The 19,819-nt window shown below is 53.2% G+C and overlaps 1 protein-coding gene across 4 annotated transcripts in view; it reads right to left on the bottom strand.

Moving 5' to 3' along the window:
• The window catches only part of KIAA0513 (KIAA0513 ortholog), a 65,039-nt gene that overhangs the window by 1,380 nt on the left and 43,840 nt on the right, over window positions 1–19,819 (bottom strand). For 3 of the 4 annotated variants that reach the window (XM_066350094.1, XM_066350095.1, XM_066350096.1), the window contains 11 exons: window positions 18,020–18,525; window positions 14,900–14,999; window positions 13,022–13,095; window positions 11,783–11,853; window positions 9,575–9,782; window positions 8,723–8,763; window positions 8,162–8,240; window positions 5,360–5,437; window positions 4,097–4,126; window positions 961–1,041; window positions 393–487 (listed from right to left, as the gene is read on the bottom strand). In XM_066350094.1, coding sequence (XP_066206191.1) covers window positions 393–487; window positions 961–1,041; window positions 4,097–4,126; window positions 5,360–5,437; window positions 8,162–8,240; window positions 8,723–8,763; window positions 9,575–9,782; window positions 11,783–11,853; window positions 13,022–13,095; window positions 14,900–14,999; window positions 18,020–18,348 — 1,186 coding nt within the window. In that variant the 5' untranslated portion in view covers window positions 18,349–18,525. The remainder of the gene's footprint in view (window positions 1–392; window positions 488–960; window positions 1,042–4,096; window positions 4,127–5,359; window positions 5,438–8,161; window positions 8,241–8,722; window positions 8,764–9,574; window positions 9,783–11,782; window positions 11,854–13,021; window positions 13,096–14,899; window positions 15,000–18,019; window positions 18,526–19,819) is intronic. The other variant, XM_066350097.1, reaches the window with a different exon arrangement.

Here is a 19,819-nt window from a genome sequence, read left to right as displayed (position 1 = left end):
ATCTCCCCTCCTCTCACCTAAAAAAAAAAAAAAGAAGCAGAAACAAAGAGAGGCCATATGGTAGCCATTTAGAAGGAGGTGCAACACGTGGTGAATTAGACTATTTTCAAGTTAAGAGTCTGAGCCCCAAGTTCCATCATTACCTCTGACCCTGAACATGAACACTGAGCTGGAAAGCTCCCCCACCTGGGCAATTCTGCCTGGCAAAAATGGATTTGCCAAGAGCACGAGAGACATTTAAGTAGACAAAAACAGAGAAGGGGTGACCCAACCACAGAGTTTAACATCCTATTCCTCATTGAAGTAGGAACATACTTTCAGCAGGGCGGGAAGTGCTGGTCTGCAGAGCGACTTCCCAAAGCCCCAGCCCTGCTGCCCCTGGCCGCGCTCACCCTCGTCCAGGTTGCCAATCACGGCCTGCTTCTTCAGAAAGTCATTGCACAGCTTCTTGTTCAGCCCGAAGGCCAGCATGTTGTGTGTGAACGTGCTGCAGGGAGAAACACCATGAGCTAGCACCCCTCCTGCCGCTCTGGGGAGAGGCGACTGAGACCTGGGCCCTTCTCTCCTGGAGGCCCAGTGTGCAGCCTGCCAGGAGTCGTCGGACAAAAGTAAAAATAAATTGTTCCTGGGTCAGCCAGCCAACAGGTCCACTGTGAAAGCACCTGCCCCAAGGCGTGGAGAGGAGGCAGGTGAACTAGGAACTCACATCCAGGCCAAACAGAATGAGTCACACGCTTTTGAGCTGTTTCACAGTCGTGCTGACACTGTCACCGACGTGAGACCTTGCGAGGCAGGAGAGTCCTCACTGGGTCTGGGGTCAGTGCCAGCGCCTCTGCCCTGCTTTCTCTTTCTGTGGTGACCTGGCGTCAGGAAAGGCATGGGTTTGGCCCCCACCCCGTCCCGCTCTCTCCAGGTGACAAGGGGCAGGGGCTCGGGGGCTCGGGCTCCCGGGACTCTCACCCTAGCTGCCCGAAGGTGATGTTCTCATTGAACCGCAGGCTGTCATCACGCTCCTCCTGGGTCATGTGGCACCACTTTTCCCTGCAAGCACAGGAGGTGACAGGAGAGGGTGTTCAGAGCACCGCTGCGTCCCCAGCCACTTGCCCCTCCCCTGCTCTGACCTACAGGGGTCAGCGGTACCCAAGCATGGCCTTCCTCACACAGGAGCTGTTTGCTTCGCTTTCACACAAAGCCCGCCAGAGTGTTGACGCTTTGCCCAAGGGGCCCCGATCCCACTTATCGATATCTTTCCTAAGATGAGGGCCAAAGGCTCACACGCTTCCTATTGACTAGAGATGACGTGTGCTTAGTGGTTGCCTAGCACGTTCTCTAGGAGATAAGAATGGTATCCCCCATGTCCTTTTCTACAGTTGGAGGATGGAGGTCAGGCCACATTTTATGGGCAGAGAGACCTGTAGAGGAAAGGGCTCCGTGGGGAGTGGACGTCCAGACCTCAGTGAGGGGGCTCCCAGATGCGAGCTGCATCTCCAGGCTCACTGACTTTGGTGGCTCTGGTCTGCTGGTGAGGGGCCAGCCCGCTGCGGGTCACAGTGCCGGAGGCCCCGGGAGCAGGGAGACTGAAGGGCCCTGCCGCCCACACTGTCTGGCCAGGCCGCCTCAGGGGTCTGCAGTCACTTCCCCCCCTCCGGCTTCCTCACGCCCCGCCTACAGCCCGTGCACCAGACTCCCATTCCCCCCTCAGGCCCCAGTGAACCGTGACCTGTGCCCGCCATGGAGACAGCACGAAGCCTCTAACACAAAGTGCCAAGGCCCCACGAGAAAGAGACACGGTCTGTGTGTGGCTTCATGGGAGGGACTAGAAAACACATGTCTGCCTGTTCTCCCCCCAGAAAGACCAGCGAGCGCAGGAGTCGGGGAGGGGAGGGTGTTCTTTTGCACGATATTGTCTGTCTCCCTGCATGAAAACTGTCCCCGTCAGCTCACTGCAGTGGACTATCACTCCCCCCTTGCCCAGAGTGGACAGGTGACCATACCCCCTGCCCAGCACTACTCCGCCACGCCCCTTGTGTCTTTCTGAGGAGTGTGCTGCTTGCAGACAATACAGATGGTGAGGAGGAGCTCATGTTAGCCTGTGTCCCCTTATAAATTACACTCCGGATGATGAGCCTGACTAAACAGGATTCAGAGAAAGATCAAAGGAAAGGGAGAGAGCAGGCAGGATGAGGGACGAGGGTTGGGATAATGGAGAAGTCGCAGGAAGAGAACCAGAACCAAGAACACCGACACTTCACCTTCCTCCCTCTCCCCTCCCCCCCAGCCCGGGAGCCACTGGGGCTGCCGCAGCTCAGCGGGTCCACAGGACACAGCGCGACAGAGGCGGCGAGGGGAGGTGTAGCTCCCGGGCTCCTCATGCCGACAGGACACCCGCGAGGACACCCAGAATATGCCTCCAGGTACTATACTCATCCCCTCCTCCTTCCCCAGCGGTCATCCTTACGACTGTCCAGGCACGTGGACCCCCGGGTTTCCACGGGGCGCACTGTGCACACTTGTGCAGGCCGCACACTGGCAGCCCCAGGGCCCCCCAAGGTCGTGCAGCATAGCAGCCCTGACTCCACTCCCCCCTCCCCACGTGGGGAGGTCATTCTTTTTGCTTTTACTAGGAGTAGAACTGGGATCATTAGTCTGACCCCTGAAGAAAAAGGCAGAAGGAAGGTCATTAGCGGTCAGTGGATCGGGTGATGCCTACAATCAAGTCAATTCCATTAAACTGAGTCCAACACCCACTATCAGTCGAGGTCCGAAACTCACAGAGGACGGGGCATGTGTCTAGGTTGCTGCAGTGGGAGCTTGGATGTGACCAACAGCCTGTAGGTGGGAAGCCTTCCGAAATGAAAATGCTTCTACCTCTGAGGATAGAGAGGACACCGAAGGCCTTGTTGGCAGTTTACCAACGAGGAGAAATAATGTTGGAGGACAAAAGTTGCCCTGGAGTTGGAACCAACCTTCCTGTCCCCAATACTGAAGCATACCTGCCCCTCTTCGGGGTAAGGCCTGAGGCACATCTGGGTGCCCTAGGGGGCAGGCCCGAGATGGGCGTGGTCAGATCGCACCTGCCCAGGTGAGGCCTGCAAGGCCCAGAGGCTGGCCTCCACTCCTGGGCTCAGCACCCACCCGTCCTCTGGGGCCTCGGCAGCCATGCTAAGAAGCCCCACTGCAGGAAGGCGGGCTAATCACTCACCTGGAGAGGCTGTGGGAACTCGGGGCCTTTCTATTGAAGGAGATGTTGGTTATGCCTAAATGTTCCTTTTAGAGCCGCAGTAAGGCAGCATACGAAACAAGGTTTCTCATAGAACAATAAGTACTAAAAATATATCACGGATTGAAAGAAACATGTTTTGGGAAATTTCCACAGGGGCAAAAAGAAATCATTGTATCAGAAACAATATTTTGAATAGGCAGGCTTTTAACTCTAAAAATATATTACAAGAGATGTCCAACAAATGCAAAGTTCAAACAATTAGAGTCAGACCCCACTGCGGGCTACCGGGAACCAGCCCTGTTCTAGGCCTCCCTCTTTGGGGACCCCTCACATGCACAGGCTCCCCATTAGGCTGCGAGAGAGAGCAGGTGTCCCTTCTCTCTGACTCCCCAAAACTGTGCAGTGGGCGAGGGTCTGGCAGACCCCCACACACCTCTGAGCATGTGACTGCAAAGACACACCTCCGCACCACCCACAGCTTCTGAGCCAGGATCCCGAGTGTGACACAGGTGAAGTCGCAGGTGTGGTTGCCAGGTCTGTGTGTAAGGGGCCAGAGTAGCCAGTGGAGAGCTTGATTTGCTCAGAATTGGAGATGACTTTCTGGACTGCCCTCTCCTATCTGAACTCCTGCTCGGCCTTCTGGGAGGGCTGGGTGCCTTATTTGTGTCCTATTTTGGGGTGCTCTGTCCTTGGGGACCTCTCACTCATCACCAGACTGTCAACGCGAAGCCTTCCTCCCAGGGACACCCTCACTGCTGGCAGCCCACTCTGATGGCACCTGTGTCTGGGCTCCGGCCCCTCACCCGCCCTGAGGTGGCCCTGGGGGGAGGGCCCGCAGCACTGTAACATGAACAAAGTCACGTGGACACACACCTCTTCTTCTCCTCCTCTCCAGCATCCCCTCTGGAGCGGCAGCAGAAACAGGTCAACAGAGGAACATGTCAAAGTCATGCAAGATATGTGGATGGAAAAAGAGAACAAGCGAAAGAAGGAGGGTTATTACAGGCAGAAACGGAGAAGGACAGAGAGAGACAGGGTATTTGAGATAAATCTCTTTCCTAGGAGTTTGAGAGCTAAGCAACAAGAGAACCCCATTCACCTATGAGCATCTAAGCATTTCCTTGTTTTGTTTCCTGGCAGAGCGTAGAGTTCTCTCTAGAGTCCTTGGGAAGAGTGTCAGCACCCTGCCCCCACCCTCCCAGTGCTCCCACTGCCGCCCCAGGAAACGCAGCCACAGCGGACTGCTGGGTGCAGGCTGGCCATCTCGTTCCCCTTAGGGTTTGGTTGCCACCCAAACGGAAGGATTTCACCTGAGATGCCCCATGTGCCAGTGGGCTGAAGGCATAAACAGCAGGATCTGCTCTCTCCTGCTGGGGACAAAGGCTAAGGGGTCTCCCCAGTGTCAGGGAAGAGAGGATTCATTTTGTTAACGGGGAACAGTTCAGAGGCTTCCAAGTCCCAGGACCGGTGGGGCCAGTAAAGGCACTCAAGACCGGGAGGGCTGCTGCCCCTGTCCTGCCCAGCGCTGTGCGCAGTGGGTGGCAACCTTAGCTCACTGTGACCAAAGAGAGAACTGAGCACCAGCCCCGTGGCATCAGTGCCAACCCCCCACTGCCGCGGCGTGCTTTGTGAAACGGTTCACCCAAGGGGTCTTCTGAAGTGGCAAGACTGCCCTCAGGGAAGCTGGGAAGGGCTGCGAACCGGAGCGGTGAGGTGAGAGCGGCAACTGCATTTCTCAGACGGGAAAGCACAGAGTCCGGGCGGCGGCCAGCCCCGCACCCGGATCCTGCGGCCCGCCGCCATACGTGCTCAGGATTCGGACTTCTCACAGAGGCTAGGCGGGTGCGCTCGAGGGGGTCCTGACAGTTTCATTCAGTGGGAGTCTGCATTTCTTAGGAGGGTCAGGCCAAGTCATGCCGGAGCCCCGGGACAGGAAGCGCTCATGCAAGCCAGTACCCCGCCCACCCACGAAGCTCTGCACCGCACCCACAGGCAGCTTGCGGGCACTAGGCCAGGAGGGGCTGAAGGAGAAACCAGGCGCGTGGACTCAACCGTTCTGCTCTCCTCTTCAGAACCAGGAGATGAAAGCTCCCCGGTCCTCTTCCCGAGGAAGGCCGGCCCAGACTTTGCTCCTACCTGGTCGTGGGGGACCGCTTTCTCCTCTCACAGTGGACAGCATCAAAAAAAGCCGCGTTCCAGAACCTCAGCGTATGCCTGTGAGACAGAGACACAGGTCAGTGCTCCCGCGTGGAGGGGAAGGCAGCTCTGGCCTACTCGCCGGACGAGGGAGCGGCGTTTCCCGCCACCTCTGGCTGATCAGCTAGAAGTCTCAGGGAGAAAGGGCTGCGGAAAGAGAACGAGCAGGAGCCCTCATCCTAAATCAGGCGCCTCCCTGGGGCTCCCGGCCACGCATCATGAGCGCATCTGCAGTCTGTCCCAGGGGGACAACTCTGCATGAGAGAAGTGCCGGCAGGAAGGTGAGTGGAGCTGGGAACCCTGGACTCCTCAGGTCGGAGCTGAAGCCGCCCCAGGCAGGATGCTGACGCAGCCCTTTGCTGCTTCTCCATCTCCAGTTGAGGCTCCCAAGAGAAGGCAGGGGGTCAGAGAGACCGGCTCTTCCAGAACGGGTGCTAGTAACATACACAGCAACCTGGCAGGGATAGGCCACATGCAGAGAGTGAACACGTTTACAGGCACACACAGTAAGAAACATTCCTCTTAAGGAAGATCAAGGTCAGAAAAATAAAAATAAGAAAAGGAAGGGAGCCTGACCAGGTGGTGGCGCAGTGGATAGAGCGTCGGATTGGGATGCCGAGGACCCAGGTTCGAGACCCCAAGGTCGCCAGCTTGAGCGCGGGCTCATCTGGTTTGAGCAAGAGCTCACCAGCTTGGACCCAAGGTCGCTGGCTTGAGCAAGGGGTTACTCAGTCTGCTGAAGGCCCGCGGTCAAGGCACATATGAGAAAGCAATCAATGAACAACTAAGGTGTCGCAATACGCAACGAAAAACTAATGATTGATGTTTCTCATCTCTCCGTTCCTATCTGTCTGTCCCTGTCTATCCCTCTCTCTGACTCTCTCTCTGTCTCTGAAAAAAAAAAAAAAAAGAAGAAGGGAGATTGAGGTCAGGTAACTACCGATTTGGTGGGTGGGCCAAATCTGGCTGCTGCCTGTTAGTCAATCAATATTTATAGGAACACAGCCCCGCCCATTCATTTACATACTGTCTAACAGTGGAGTTGAGTGGTTGCCTGCAAAACCTAAGACACAGACCACCTGGCTCTTCAGGGCTCTTCTCGAATCAAGGCCCAGAGGGGCTGAGCTAAAATCACTGGACAAGGCCTTGGTCGGTTGGCTCAGCGGTAGAGCATCGGCCTGGCGTGCAGGAGTCCCGGGTTCAATTCCCGGCCAGGGCACACAGGAGAGTTGCCTATTTGCTTCTCCACCCCTCCCCCTCTCCTTCCTCTCTGTCTCTCTCTTCCCCTCCTGCAGCGAGGCTCCACTGGAGCAAGGATGGCCCTGGCGCTGGGGATGGCTCTGTGGCCTCTGCCTCAGGTGCTAGAATGGCTCTGGATGCAGCAGAGTGACGCCCCAGAGGAGCAAAGCATTGCCCCCTGGTGGGCATGCCAGGTGGATCCCAGTTGGGCATGCCAGGTGGATCCCAGTTGGGCATGCCAGGTGGATCCCAGTTGGGCGCATGCGGGAGTCTGTCTGACTGCCTCCCCGTTTCCAGCTTCGGAAAAATGAAAAAAAAAAAAAAAAAAAAGAAAATAAATAAATAAATAAATAAAATCACTGGACAGCTGTGACAGGGACTGGTCAGCATCCACTTCCCCCTGCTTCTTCCTGAACCTGGCCCAGCTTAGGTGGGACCTCCCTAGGGAGTCTTCAGGACAGCTTCAGCCCAGCCCTCTGGGTACACTGCTCACTCGCCCTTCTCTGGCAGGCTAGACTGTGGCCTCTGAGGGAGGGGCATGTCTGATACCCTCTGGGTTCCAGGTGCAAGCACACTGCCGACTGTGAGTCAACATAGTGTGGTGGTGTCCAAGCTCCAGAGGGATTAAGGCAGCACAGTGGTCATCCACAGAGCAAGCCAGAAGGCCAGAGTTCCCCTGACCATGGCCCTCTCACTTCAACCATGACCTTTATATACATAAAATAGCTTTTTTGGGGATATAATTCACATACCATAAAATTCCCTCTTTTAAAGCATTCAATTCAGTGGTTTTTAGTATATTCACAGAGTTGTGCAACTGTCACCACTCTCTATTTCCGAAATATTCTCATCACTCCAGAAAGCAAGCCCAGACCCATTAGTAGTCACTCCTCATTCCCCGTTTCCCTCAGCCCCTGGCAACTCCTAATCTACTTTGTCTCCAGGGGTCTGCCTGTCCTGAACATTTTATGTAAATGAGATCACACTATGCAGTTTTTTGGTCTGGCTTCTTTCACGTAGCAAACCATGTTCCAGTGTCCCCATCATAGCAGGTATCAGTGCTTCATTCCTTTACATGGCTGGACAATATTCTGTGGCGTGCATAGGTTAAATTTTGTGTATCCATACATATATCAAATGTCCACACAGGTGGACATTCAGGTGGTTTCCGCCATTCGGCTATTATGACTAGTGCTATTATGAGCATACATGCACAAGTTTTTGCATTCTTTTGAGTACGTTCGTAGGAGTGGAATTGCTGGGTCCTAGGATAGCTCTATGTTTAACCTTCTGAGGAACCACCAGACTGTTTCCCAAGGTGGCTGCCCATCTGACAATCCTACCAGCAGTCTATGAGGGTTCCAATCTCTCCACGTCCTCACTAACCCTGGAAGACTGTCCACCTGTTTTGTTTTAGCTGTCCTCGTGGGCACGAGTGACCTTCATTTCTGACGGTAAGAAGGTGCAGCGGCTGCTGCCCCACAGGCACGGAGAGGGCCTTACCAGATGGGCTGCTGCTTCAGGTGCGTGTACAGGTAGATCTTCTCCCCCTTCCTCTCCTCCTCCGGGCTGCACACAGTCACTGCGGGTGGTGGGGCGTAAGAAAGACTGAGCGTGGCTCTGGTCGCACCCACAGGTCGGCAAAGCCATGGAGATGCTGCGGAAGCCACTGCTTCACCCCAAAGGCCATGGAAATGCAGTTGAACTTGCACGAGAGCGTTTCTGTTGCCCGTGGGCAGTAATGACGTGCCTCACGCCTGGCAACCAGCTTTTCCGAGGGAGGGGTCCCTGGAAGGCTCCTGTACCCCTTAACCTCCTTGGGATAAGGAGCTCAGTTCCTGCAGCCTCCCCTGGAGGAGTGGCCCTTCTCAGAAGCTCAGGAAGAAAACAGACTGGAGCTGAGACAACTGTGGAGTCACCTGTGGCAGCACCTTCTGCGACAGGGGCAGTGGAGCCCAGGACAGTTAGGGACCTGCTTGTCAGCGCTGCCAGTTAAGGGTGGGCTGGTTGAAGACTCCCCTTGGGACCTGGGTTAGGGAGGCTGGGCAGCTGGGAGGCACTCACCAGTCTTCTGTGGCTTGTCCTTGGGCTTGCTCTCATCCTCCCTAAGGGACAGAAACCACAGCAGTGACAATAGGACCCCCACACCTTCTCAAAGAAACCATTTTACATTGCTGAAACGGCATTCAGTCTCATAACCAATGTGTACATTTAATGTGTTATTTTTTTCTCTAGAAAAAATTTCTATTAAATCAATGCTGCATTTGTCAATTGCCATTTTTTTGTTTTGGTTTGGAATTTAGGCTTCTTTGTGCTATGTGGGTCAGAAAAGGAAGAAAGCCAAGTGACTCAGTTGTAACCAAGCCACTGGAGGTGACAGCAGGGACCCCGGGGTGGCCAGCACAGGCACCTGGCCCAGGGCTCTCTTGCTGATGTGCCCCCTCTCTCTGTGGAAGCTTTAGCTTCTACACGCCTGTTTGTTATAAGGAACCCAAGTTTCTGTGGACAGCTGCTGTCCTGCGTCTACCTCGTTCTTTTAACACAAGTTCTCACCACAGTCAGAAGAGGAAGGAGGAGGGAGGGTTTGTAATTTCCCTCCTGCCAACTGACAATTTCCATATGCTCCTCATCCATCCTAGGAAACACAGACCCACAGGGGACATCCTGCATGTCAACAAACACAATGGCATTTGGAAACCCTTGGAAACCCTGGGGGGCAGGGAGTCAAGCTGGGCTGGCAGCTGCGCTTCTCGGAGCAGCTCTCGCGCCCCAAGGATTGCCAAGGGCGAACAGACTTCCATTAGCAGGCAGGGCCTCCTCTTCACCTGGGACTTAATTGGACCTCTGCGGTGTATCACACCTGCACGCCTGCCCATCCCCACAGTCAGACGGGGATGCACACCAGGCGACACGTACTCAGTTTTCCTGACCAGGGGTCCCTTCAGCTTGGTCTCCAGACCCCCGAAGAAGCCCTTGACGTTCTCTGTCTTGGCCGACGTGTTCTTCAGCAGCCGCTCAGCGATGTCCTTCTTCTCAGCTAACCAGCTGTTGGCAGACTTCAAGTAGGAGTCAATGCTCCCTGCAGGCTTCTCCTTGGATTCTGAGGGAAGCAGGTGTGGCTTACCTGGAGATGGGGTGGGGTGGGGGGAAGAGAATGGGAATAAGAACTGTATTGTGCAGCAGCAACAACAAAGAGCAGAAAGGAACTCCTCTGAGCTGCTGGAGCTGCTCTGGTGCCGCAGGGAGACCTCCCTCCACAGTGGCTGGACCCGCAGAGAGAAACAGAAGGCTCAGAGGCACCCGGAGAAGACGTGCACCCGGGCACCTCCTCTCTCAGGGCAGTCACTGAGAACTGGCTGTACAAGGGGTCAGCCAGGTGCCGCGGGGCTAACAAAGGAGCAGGCAAGGATCAGCCCCCAAGAAGCACACAGCTCAGAAAGGGGAGCACTGTGCACTCAGAGTGACAGAGTAAGAGAGAAAGCAATAAAATGGCAGGGAGGCCAAGGCCTGGAGGACAACAGAAGAAAGGGTCTTTCCTTGTGGTAGGAGGAGGCATGCAGATTCCAGACAAGCCTGATGGCACCAGGCTGGGGCCTGAAACAGGAGGGAGCTGGATGAGGGGGATGGTGAGAGGAGGGTATTCTGGGAGAAGGAAGAGTGTGAGTAGAGGCAACACAAGGAATGTCCCTTTCTAAGGGCAGTGTATGGACCGTCAGGCCAAGACGCCCCCTATAGGCCAAGGCATCCCTTACAGGCCAAGATGCCCCTATAGGCCAAGGTGCTCCCTACAGGTCAAAGGGTCCTCTACAGGCCAAGGTACAGGGTATTTCCTACTAATTTAAGCTGTTCTGTGCACAGATGTGACTCAGATAAGCAGTGGCTAGTTGTTCTTTGAGAAGGAGGAGGCACAGGTTGAATGAGGCATTCCCATCTGACCCAGAGGCAGCCAATGAGTGGCCCAGCATCAAGAGCCTGCCCAGTGGAGGCCTGGCCAAGCTCAAGGAGTCAAACCAGCTATGGCCAACAGAACTGCGGGGCATGCAGAGGATGGCTGTTGGGAGTGAGGAGAGGACCACGCCTGGCTGCAGAGGACAGGGACACACCACAAGAGGGAACCTGTGGATCATGAAGGGAGGATCAGAAGGGGGACCAGTGTGAGCACTGCCCTGACCCAGCTCCAGTCCACATGTGGGCCCCCAGACCCTTCTCCTTATAGTAGCCTGAATGGGACTCTGTTGTAGCAACTTAGGACGGGGAGCCCTGAAGCTCCAATGTACCAGAAAGTTCCAATGGAATGATCCAGAAGCTGCCACAGCCTCAGCATAAAGTCTGCACTCTCCATGAAGGCGTCTCTATTTATTTATTTATTTTACAGAGACAGAGAGAGGGATAGACAGGGACAGACAGACAGGAACGGAGAGAGATGAGAAGCATCAATCATTAGTTTTTCACTGCGCGTTGCAACACCTTAGTTGTTCATTGATTGCTTTCTCATATGTGCCTTGACCGCGGGCCTTCAGCAGACCGAGTGTAACCCCTTGCTGGAGCCAGCGACCTTGGGTTCAAGCTGGTGGGCTTTTGCTCAAACCAGATGAGCCCACGCTTAAGCTGGAGACCTCGGGGTCTCAAACCTGAGTCCTCTGCATCCCAGTCCGACACTCTATTCACTGCGCCACCGCCTGGTCAGGCGATGAAGGCGTCTCTAGACGACACCTGGGAATGCTTCCCAGCCTACAATCCCAGCCTGCTCCTCTCACCTTCCTTCAGCAGCCAACTATGTTGTGTTTTGCTAAAACCTAAAACTGATGACCTTACGTCAGCAATTCTTGTGCCTGCCACGGATGTCTGCAGAATGCGCTTATTTTCTCACTCCCTAATGGCTGGGCGACTTCCCTCGTGCTGTGGACGGCCAATGACTTGACCCACAGTACAGACCACATCTCCTCCTATTTCAGGAATCTCACTCCTTGCTCATTCCCTCCCCAGCATCAGCTTTTCTTGTTTTCTGGAAGGCCCACAGCTTTGCCTTTCATGGGGAAGAAATCCTCTGTTGATGCCATGTTATAAGTTGCAAGTCTTGAGTTTCCGAGTTTGCCCTCCGCGTGAGCCCGCTCTGTGTCTTACCAATGTGGTAGTAAGTGAAGCACATAGTCATGAGGTTCTTGGCAGGCCCAAAGTCGTCCATCTGATGACATCTGCAACGAGAAGAGGGCTGACTGGCTAAGTGACCATCCCACCTGATTTTCCCACTGTAAGTTCATGAAACAAGACCAAAATACTTTACCAATGTGCCTAAATTAATACCCCATCCCCAGATGCTACTTAGGAGGGGCAACAAAGATAACCCCCCTTGGCCCAGTTAGGGGAGTGACCCACAGGCACACAGCAGGGAGTGGGGCTGAAACACACAGATCCTCGGCTCTTTCGGTCACTTTCCGCCAGGACATGCATGCCCCATGTTTGTGGCGGAATAGGTGCGGAGACACCAATACACAGGGGAATTAGGAGTGAAGAGAAGAGCTCCATTTCTGTTACAAGAAGGAAGGGAAGCATAAAATGGACATGGGGACAGAGAGGTGACCATGGTATAAGCTACGGGGCCAGGACCTGCTTTGAGGCCACACCGAGGTGATGGGAAGGAGAACGCAAGGATGGTCAAGTCAGCCCCTTCCTTTCCCACCCACGGTCTGCCTCAGCTACCTGGATCATTAAAGCCACTGCAAGGCTTTCCCCAGGTTTAAATGCATCCCTTGGAGTCATAATTTAGAGGACATGTCACCTGCTCTAATGCAAGTCCATGATGTCTGAAGTGGATCTGGCAGCCCTAGAGCCATGGGGCTTCAGCAGGGCAGCCCGTGAGCCCCGTGTCCTGCCTCCCACAGCTACACAGAGGCAGGAGGGCCCTGCCCACCGCCCCACACTGTCTACGGACGTCTTTGAGATAAAAGGCCCCAGCAGTGCAATTCTTACTCAGAGCACACTATGTCATCCTACCCTATCATTAAGTGGGTGGTTACCCAGTGTGAAGACTTCACAACAGGAAATCAAGAAAATTCCAGATCTCTGCTGGAGGAGGGTAAGGCCAACTGTGTGTAATCACAGCCTGTCCTGACGACCCAAGTGGAGGAATTTACTCACACCAGCTGCGGTCCTCTCATCCCTACTGCCAGGTAGGGATTCTCACTAGCTCCCTCCCACGGGATTCTGCGCACGACTTCTCCTTTTAGCTGACGCTGGGTGCATCACAGCCACTGTGAGCTGATGACTTGTGTGGCTGCTCCACACAGCTGGGTTGTTGTGGGGCAGGAAGGGAACGAAGATGAGCTCCTGAGGACAGAGGCACCGAGCAACAGCAGTACTTACTCGAACAGCACCACCGCAAAAGACTGCACCAGGCGGTAGAAGGTCGGCTCCGAGACACACTTGGAATTGCAGCGCTGCCCGGGAAGAGGGAGGACACGTCACGGGGCAGCCAGGTGGCAGAGGCACACTGCAGCCCAGAGAGGCCATGGCGGCCGGGTGAGCATCTCCCGAGGCATCTGGGATAAGAGTCCAGGACCATGACAGCCTCCTCTGCTCTACAGAAACCAGGACCCCCGCACATGCCCAGAGCTCTTTGGAGCACTGGCAGACGTATTCCTGTATCGCCTTATGAATATTTTTTAATTTTATTTATTGATTTTAGAGAGAGAGAGTGCACAAGTGTGAAACAGGAATATTGAGCCCTGACCGGGGCTCGATCCCACAACCTCTGCACTTCTGGACGATGCTAACCAACTGAGCTATCCAGGCAGGGTGCCTTATAAGATTTTAAGCCCTGGCCAGTTGGCTCAGCGGTAGAGCGTCGGCCTAGCGTGCGGAGGACCCAGGTTCGATTCCCGGCCAGGGCACACAGGAGAAGCGCCCATTTGCTTCTCCACCCCTCCACCGCGCTTTCCTCTCTGTCTCTCTCTTCCCCTCCCGCAGCCAAGGCTCCATTGGAGCAAAGATGGCCCGGGCGCTGGGGATGGCTCTGTGGCCTCTGCCTCAGGCGCTAGAGTGGCTCTGGTCGCAATATGGCGACGCCCAGGATGGGCAGAGCATCGCCCCCTGGTGGGCAGAGCGTCGCCCCTGGTGGGCGTGCCGGGTGGATCCCGGTCGGGCGCATGCGGGAGTCTGTCTGACTGTCTCTCCCTGTTTCCAGCTTAAGAAAAATGAAAAAAAAAAAAAAAAAAAGATTTTAAAAACTAGGAATCCCACACACAAAAAAGTATGAGGGCACAGAACCCCACAATGATAACACTGGCTATTTCTGGATTGTAGATTTAGGAGTAGTTTTTCTATTTTTGCTTACCTGTATTTTCTAATTTTTCTTTGAAGAATAAATTATTTGTTGTAAAAAAATTTTTTTAATTAAGCACTTGAGCCACTGTACAGGAAAAAAACACTACTGGATATTTACAAAACTTAATTATTTTCTGAACTTATAGGCTGTCACTGGCTTGAAAATATTTTAAGAAAAATTGAATATCAGCCTGAGCAGGTGGTGGCACAGTGGACAGTGTGTCAACCTGGGATGCAGAAGACCCAAGTTTGAAACCCCAAGGCCGCTGGCTTGAGTGCAGGCTCACCAGCTTGAGTGCGGGCTCGCTGGCTTGAGCGTGGGCTAATAGACATGACCCCACGGTTGGTGGCTTAAGCCCAAAGGTCGCTGGTTTGAAACCCAAAGTTGCTGGCTTGAGCAAGGGGTCACTGGCTCAACTGGAGCCCCTGGTAAGGTACATATGAGAAAGCCATCAATGAACAACTGAAGTGCTGCAGCTATGAGTTGATACTTCTTATCTCTCTCCCTTGCTGTCTGTCTGTCCCTCCCTCTTTCTTTCTCTTAAAAACAAAAATAACCTGAATATTGGAGATTATTTAATAAAATACACATGGACATACCCACAGGCCTGCCTTTAGAAAACTAACATTTCTGAAATTTCATGTGTGAACAGGCCAGTCTGCTCACTCATTCCTTTCCTGTGTGGCCTCCAAACAAGGCACTGACCACTTCCCACTATTCTAAACAGGCCTTCTCAGAACATCTTGAGATAAGTGATACTTTTTTTCCTGTTGGGTCATTTCCCTTGACCCTTTTCTTCTGAGCGGAGGAATTGAAAAGGAAGGGAGAATGCTACCATGGGCAGCCCCTCCCATCGCCTCCCCTTGCTGGGCACTCCTCCAAGCACCACCCCCCCCCCCCCCCCCCCCCCCCGTTACCTGGGCGCTCACGTATCGGGCAAACCACTCCCGGCCTTTTCCACTTTCACTGCTGCAGTACTCCCCAAACTTGGCTTTCTCCTCCTGGTCCAAATCCTCTCTGAAAAAAATAGCAGAGGTTATGGCAGAAGAAGAAAGAGAGGAACTAATAAGTATTTGCATCCTAGCTGAGGACAGCTGCCTGACCTACATCAGGTCATCTTACCCTCTGGGTAACCCCCACCTATTGCAAAGGGGAGGAGACTGGCTTGGAGGATCAGACACAGCTGAGGAGCAAACAGGGGGCTCCATCCAGGCTTCCTGGCTCCAAAGCCCATGTTCCTTCTCCCTTGTCTTCCTGCCTTGGTGGTCCAGGCACTAACATGGGTGATCTCACCCTGCTCTGAGGGCTTGGTTCTCTAGCTCATCTCACTGAGGTGATGAGGCCAGCAAGGATCCACCCACTGAATTCAAGAAAGCCTGTCTCAGTAGGACACGTGTCTGATGGCACCTCCCACTAATCAGAAGGAGGGCGCGGTTGCTTGTTCCTGTGGGCTTCTGAAAGCCAGTCTGCTCACCTCTACCCACTCCGTGTGTGAGGGGTGGAGACTGGAGACTGCAGGGGAATCACCACCTCCGGGGTGGACAAAGTGCTCACTAATCTCAAACCACTTCTGGTCACTCTTTATAGGGGTCCAATACTCTACGCCAAATTTAATGACTACAAAAATGGAGCAGGGGCTGAAGATCAATTGGCTCGTGCAATATTTCATTCATTTAAGGTTTTGTAGAAAAGACCTTGGTCTCACTTATCACCAAACACCAGAGGAAATATGAGTTTGCCATTTGCAGTGATATTTGGAATGCTCTTGAAAATGCACGCAACCCAGTGTCCCTGTTCCATATCGCCAACTGGATGCCACAAACAGAGACCAGCCTTCCCAGCAAACAGACAAGCTCTGGGATTTCTCCCCTTTTCATAGAGGAAGCTGACTAATGTCAGTGTTAGTCAAACAGAATAAGCTGGAAGCTGCATCTACGGCTCTCCCAGAATGCATTCAAATTCAAACATACGTTCATTTTTGGATAGTCAATAGTTGAATAATCATTCAAAATGTCCCTTTATTGAACTGCATAGAAAACAGGCACACCTGAAAAAAGCAGAAACTAACTTGGCCAGGTTATAAACAAGAGATTTAAATCATGCTAGAAATGAATATATTCTTTGCAGAGTGTCAACAGGCAGAAATTCTTAATGTTTTAATGACAATTAAAAATGTCCCCTCTTCCAGAACGCCTCAGATTATAACACGTGAGTAGTGGAGAGGCCTTATTAAAGGGCCGATTCAGCCCTGGTCAGTGGCGCAGTGGAAAGAACCTTGCCCTGGAGTGCCAAGGTCACCTCTTTGACCCTGGGGTTGCTGGCTTGAGCACCGGTCAAGGCACATATGAGGAGCAATCAATGGCACAACTAAGTGGAGTAGGAGCTGACACTTCTTTCTCTCTCTCTCTCCCTTCTTCTTGAAGAAAAAAAGGCAGATTCAGACTCAGCCCCCAGGCTCAGTGTGGCTGAGTGTGGCTCAACACTGCATTTCTTTCTTTTTCTTTTTTTTTCTTTGTATTCCTCCGAAGCTAGAAACGGGGAGGCAGCCAGACAGACTCCCGCATGCGCCCGACTGGGATCCACCTGGCATGCCCACCAGGGGGCGATGCTCTGCCCATCTTGGGGCGTTGCTCTGCCACAATCAGAGCCATTCTAGCGACTGAGGCAGAGCCCACAGAGCCATCCTCAGCGCCCAGGCAAATGCTGCTCCAATGGAGCCTTGGCTGCGGGAGGGGAAGAGAGAGACAGAGAGGAAGGAGAGGGGGAGGTGGAGAAGCAGATGGGCGCTTCTCCTGTGTGCCCTGGCCGGGAATCGAACCTGAGACTCCTGCATGCCAGGCCGACGCTCTACCACTGAGCCAACCGGCCAGGGCCTGCATTTCTTTCTTTTTTCTTTTCTTTTCTTTTTTCTTTCTTTCTTTCTTTCTTTCTTTCTTTCTTTCTTTCTTTCTTTCTCTCTTTCTTTCTTTTTTTTTTTTTGACAGAGAGAGATAGGAAGCATTGGGGGAGAGAGAGAAACATCAACTCATAGTTGCATCATTTTAGCTGTTGATTTATTGCTTTCTCATATGAGCCTTGATAGGGGCTCCAGCTGAGCCAGTGACCCCTTGCTTAAGCCAGCAACCTTGGGCTCAAGCCAGCGACCTTGGAGTCATGTGGATGATCCCATGCTCAAGCCAGTGACCCTGTGCTCAAGGTGGCAAGCCTGGGCTCAAGCCTGCAACCTCAGGGTTTCAAGCCTGGGACTTCAGCATCCCAGGTTGACACTCTATCCACTGTGCCACCACTGATCAGGAAAGACTGCATTTCTAACAAGCTCCCAGTGATGCTGATAATTCAGGTCTACAGAGTCTAAGTAGCAAGACCTTCAGCCCTAAACATGTTGCAGTGACCACCAGTCAATACTTGTCACCGCAAATTTGGGTTTGTGTGCCTCCCCTTGCCCTTGGTTGAGATACTAACGCATGCGGGTGGGAGAGCTAGAAGCCTATCCACAGATTCCCTTCTCCTCTCGCCTGCATTCTAACTCCCACCTCTGCTTCCTGCTGCTCCAGTTGTCAATGCTCCTTACTCCCCTCTTCAAGAACCGTGAAAGAAAGAGGGGCGAGGAAGAGTCCCCATCCTAGCAGCCACTTAAGGCTCAGCTGCCCATGAGCATCACAGGAGCGTGGGTCACTGAAACCTTCTTGCCTTATATTGCCCCTAAGTTTAATGCCAGCTAATAACTGTGGCCCCCTAGCCAAGCATGACTCTGACATGGAATGCCAATGCAGAGCAAACCTGAAAGTGCTCGGATACTGGGACTAGAGTCCTCCTGGATTCAGCAGTGATGAGGTCAGGGTTATCAGTAGAATGGTCAAAGCAGTGGTAGGAGGCAAGAAAGGGAAAAAATTCCCCAACTGGTTCTATTTGCAACCTAGGGTGGGGTGTGCACCAGTGGGGAGACCCATCCCTGGCCAGCGAGGGGCTGGAAGACCTGGCCCAGGTGATGCTCTGCTCAGGGAAAGAGCTGAGAGCAGGGAGGCCTGGGGGCTTACCCTCCGGAGAAGATCTTCTCCACGTAGCTGCGCATGAACTCCCTGAGCTCCAGGGCCTCCTCGTCCTGGGCTGACTCCGTGCTCTGGTTGGAAGAGAAGGACTCATTGGAGGAGGAGCGGCGGTACTGGTCCCAGGACGGCTGTGATGGCGACTCGCCCATGTCGTTCTCGCTGTCTGCTGACTCCGTGGTCTCACTCTCTGATGCGCCGTCGCCCTGGGAGCTGTCCCCATCCTGCAGCTTTGGTGGCAGCTCCTCCACAGGTGAGGAGGTGGATGGCTCAGTCTCAAAGTCAATCAGCGAGCCCACGGGGACCTCTGGGGCCTCCATAGCTCAGGTGGGCTGTCAAGGAGGGTGCCAGGTGCGGAGGCCGGATGACTGGATTCCCAGGAGTGTCAGTGGGAGCTGGAGACCAAGTGGGAGCTTGCTAAGCACATGTGACTTGCTTGGCAACTTCTGGTCACCAGGAATGAGTCCTCTGGGGAAGCTCACGTGACTCTAAGGCATCTGGGATGGAAGCACATAAACATGATCAGCAGGACAGCAATTTCTCCTTGTGTCAAGGAAATTCAGCACTGAGAAACCAGGTTTAATGAATGAATTAGGTATCCAATTCCATGTAAAGAGAAGAGGCTCCAAACTTCCAGAATTTGGGACATTTCTACACTACTGTCATGTTCCTCCTGTCTGCTTTACTGTTAAACACCTGGTGTGTATATGGTAGGCACTCAATAAGTATTTGTTGAATAAGTGAAAAAATAAATACCAACAATCAGGCTTTCTCCAAACTAAGCAAACAGACTTCAAGAGGGCTGCATCTGTCGGCCCTCACCCCACTCCACCTACCAGTCTGAGGCCAATAAGTAAAAAGTCTGACCCAGGCTGGAATCAGTCACTAGAGACACACCTGCAGCCCACTGCCACTGGGGTCAACAGCTAAGGAAAATAAATAGTTGTCGTCAGGCGCATCAAGAAACGACGCTTCTTTCTGCTAAGCACATGGGCCCCTCACCTCCTAGGCCTGGGCTCCCTTCCCTTCCCTTCCCTTCCCTTCCCTTCCCTTCCCTCCCTCTTTCTTTCTTTTTAATATTTATTTTATTGATTTTAGCAAGAGAGGAAGGGAGAACATTGACCTATTCCTGTATGCGCCCTGACTGGGGATCGAACCGCAACCTCTGTGCGTTGCGACAATGCTCCAACCATTAATCAAGCTATCCGGCCAGGGCTCCCGGTCTCCTTTCTTAGCATTCTTTCACTCAAGACCCAGAACCTTCATAGGCTTCAGGTATATGTCCTTCCTCACCATCTCTCTCAAACCCTCCAATGATTTCTGAGCGCCATCAGCCACCTGCACCCAGCCTCTCCTTTTCACCCTTCTCCCTGCTCTACAGCCATGGTGGAAAATGACATCTGCCTTCTGGTGTCTGTCCTCCTGTTACTTAGGCTGGGCACCCTCTTCCTTCTCTTCTATCTTCTTCCCTCATCCCCACCTGGTATTCTAACTACCCCTCAAGGCTTGGTGTAGTACTAGCTCTTCTGAGAAGCTTCCTTCCAATCCTACTGAAAAGAATTTACTTACCGAGTCCTCTGTGGACCCTGGCATTTTACTTACATTCATTTATAATTCTGTTTGTTTGACGGGTAGATATTAGTATTTTTGTTTATCTCACTAAAGTATAACCTCTGGAGAGTGGACAAGATCTTAGCCACCTTTGTAGCAATCTAAGTGGCCAGCACCGAATCTTGACTAAGTAAGTGTTCCCTGTATGTCTGCTGACTGAAGAACAGACCTGACCGTGAA

Source organism: Saccopteryx leptura, chromosome 9 (genome assembly GCF_036850995.1).
Source record: "Saccopteryx leptura isolate mSacLep1 chromosome 9, mSacLep1_pri_phased_curated, whole genome shotgun sequence".
Classification (NCBI taxonomy): Eukaryota; Metazoa; Chordata; class Mammalia; order Chiroptera; family Emballonuridae; genus Saccopteryx; species Saccopteryx leptura.
Note: the sequence above shows the minus strand (reverse complement) of the source record. Positions and strands in the feature narration are given on the sequence as shown.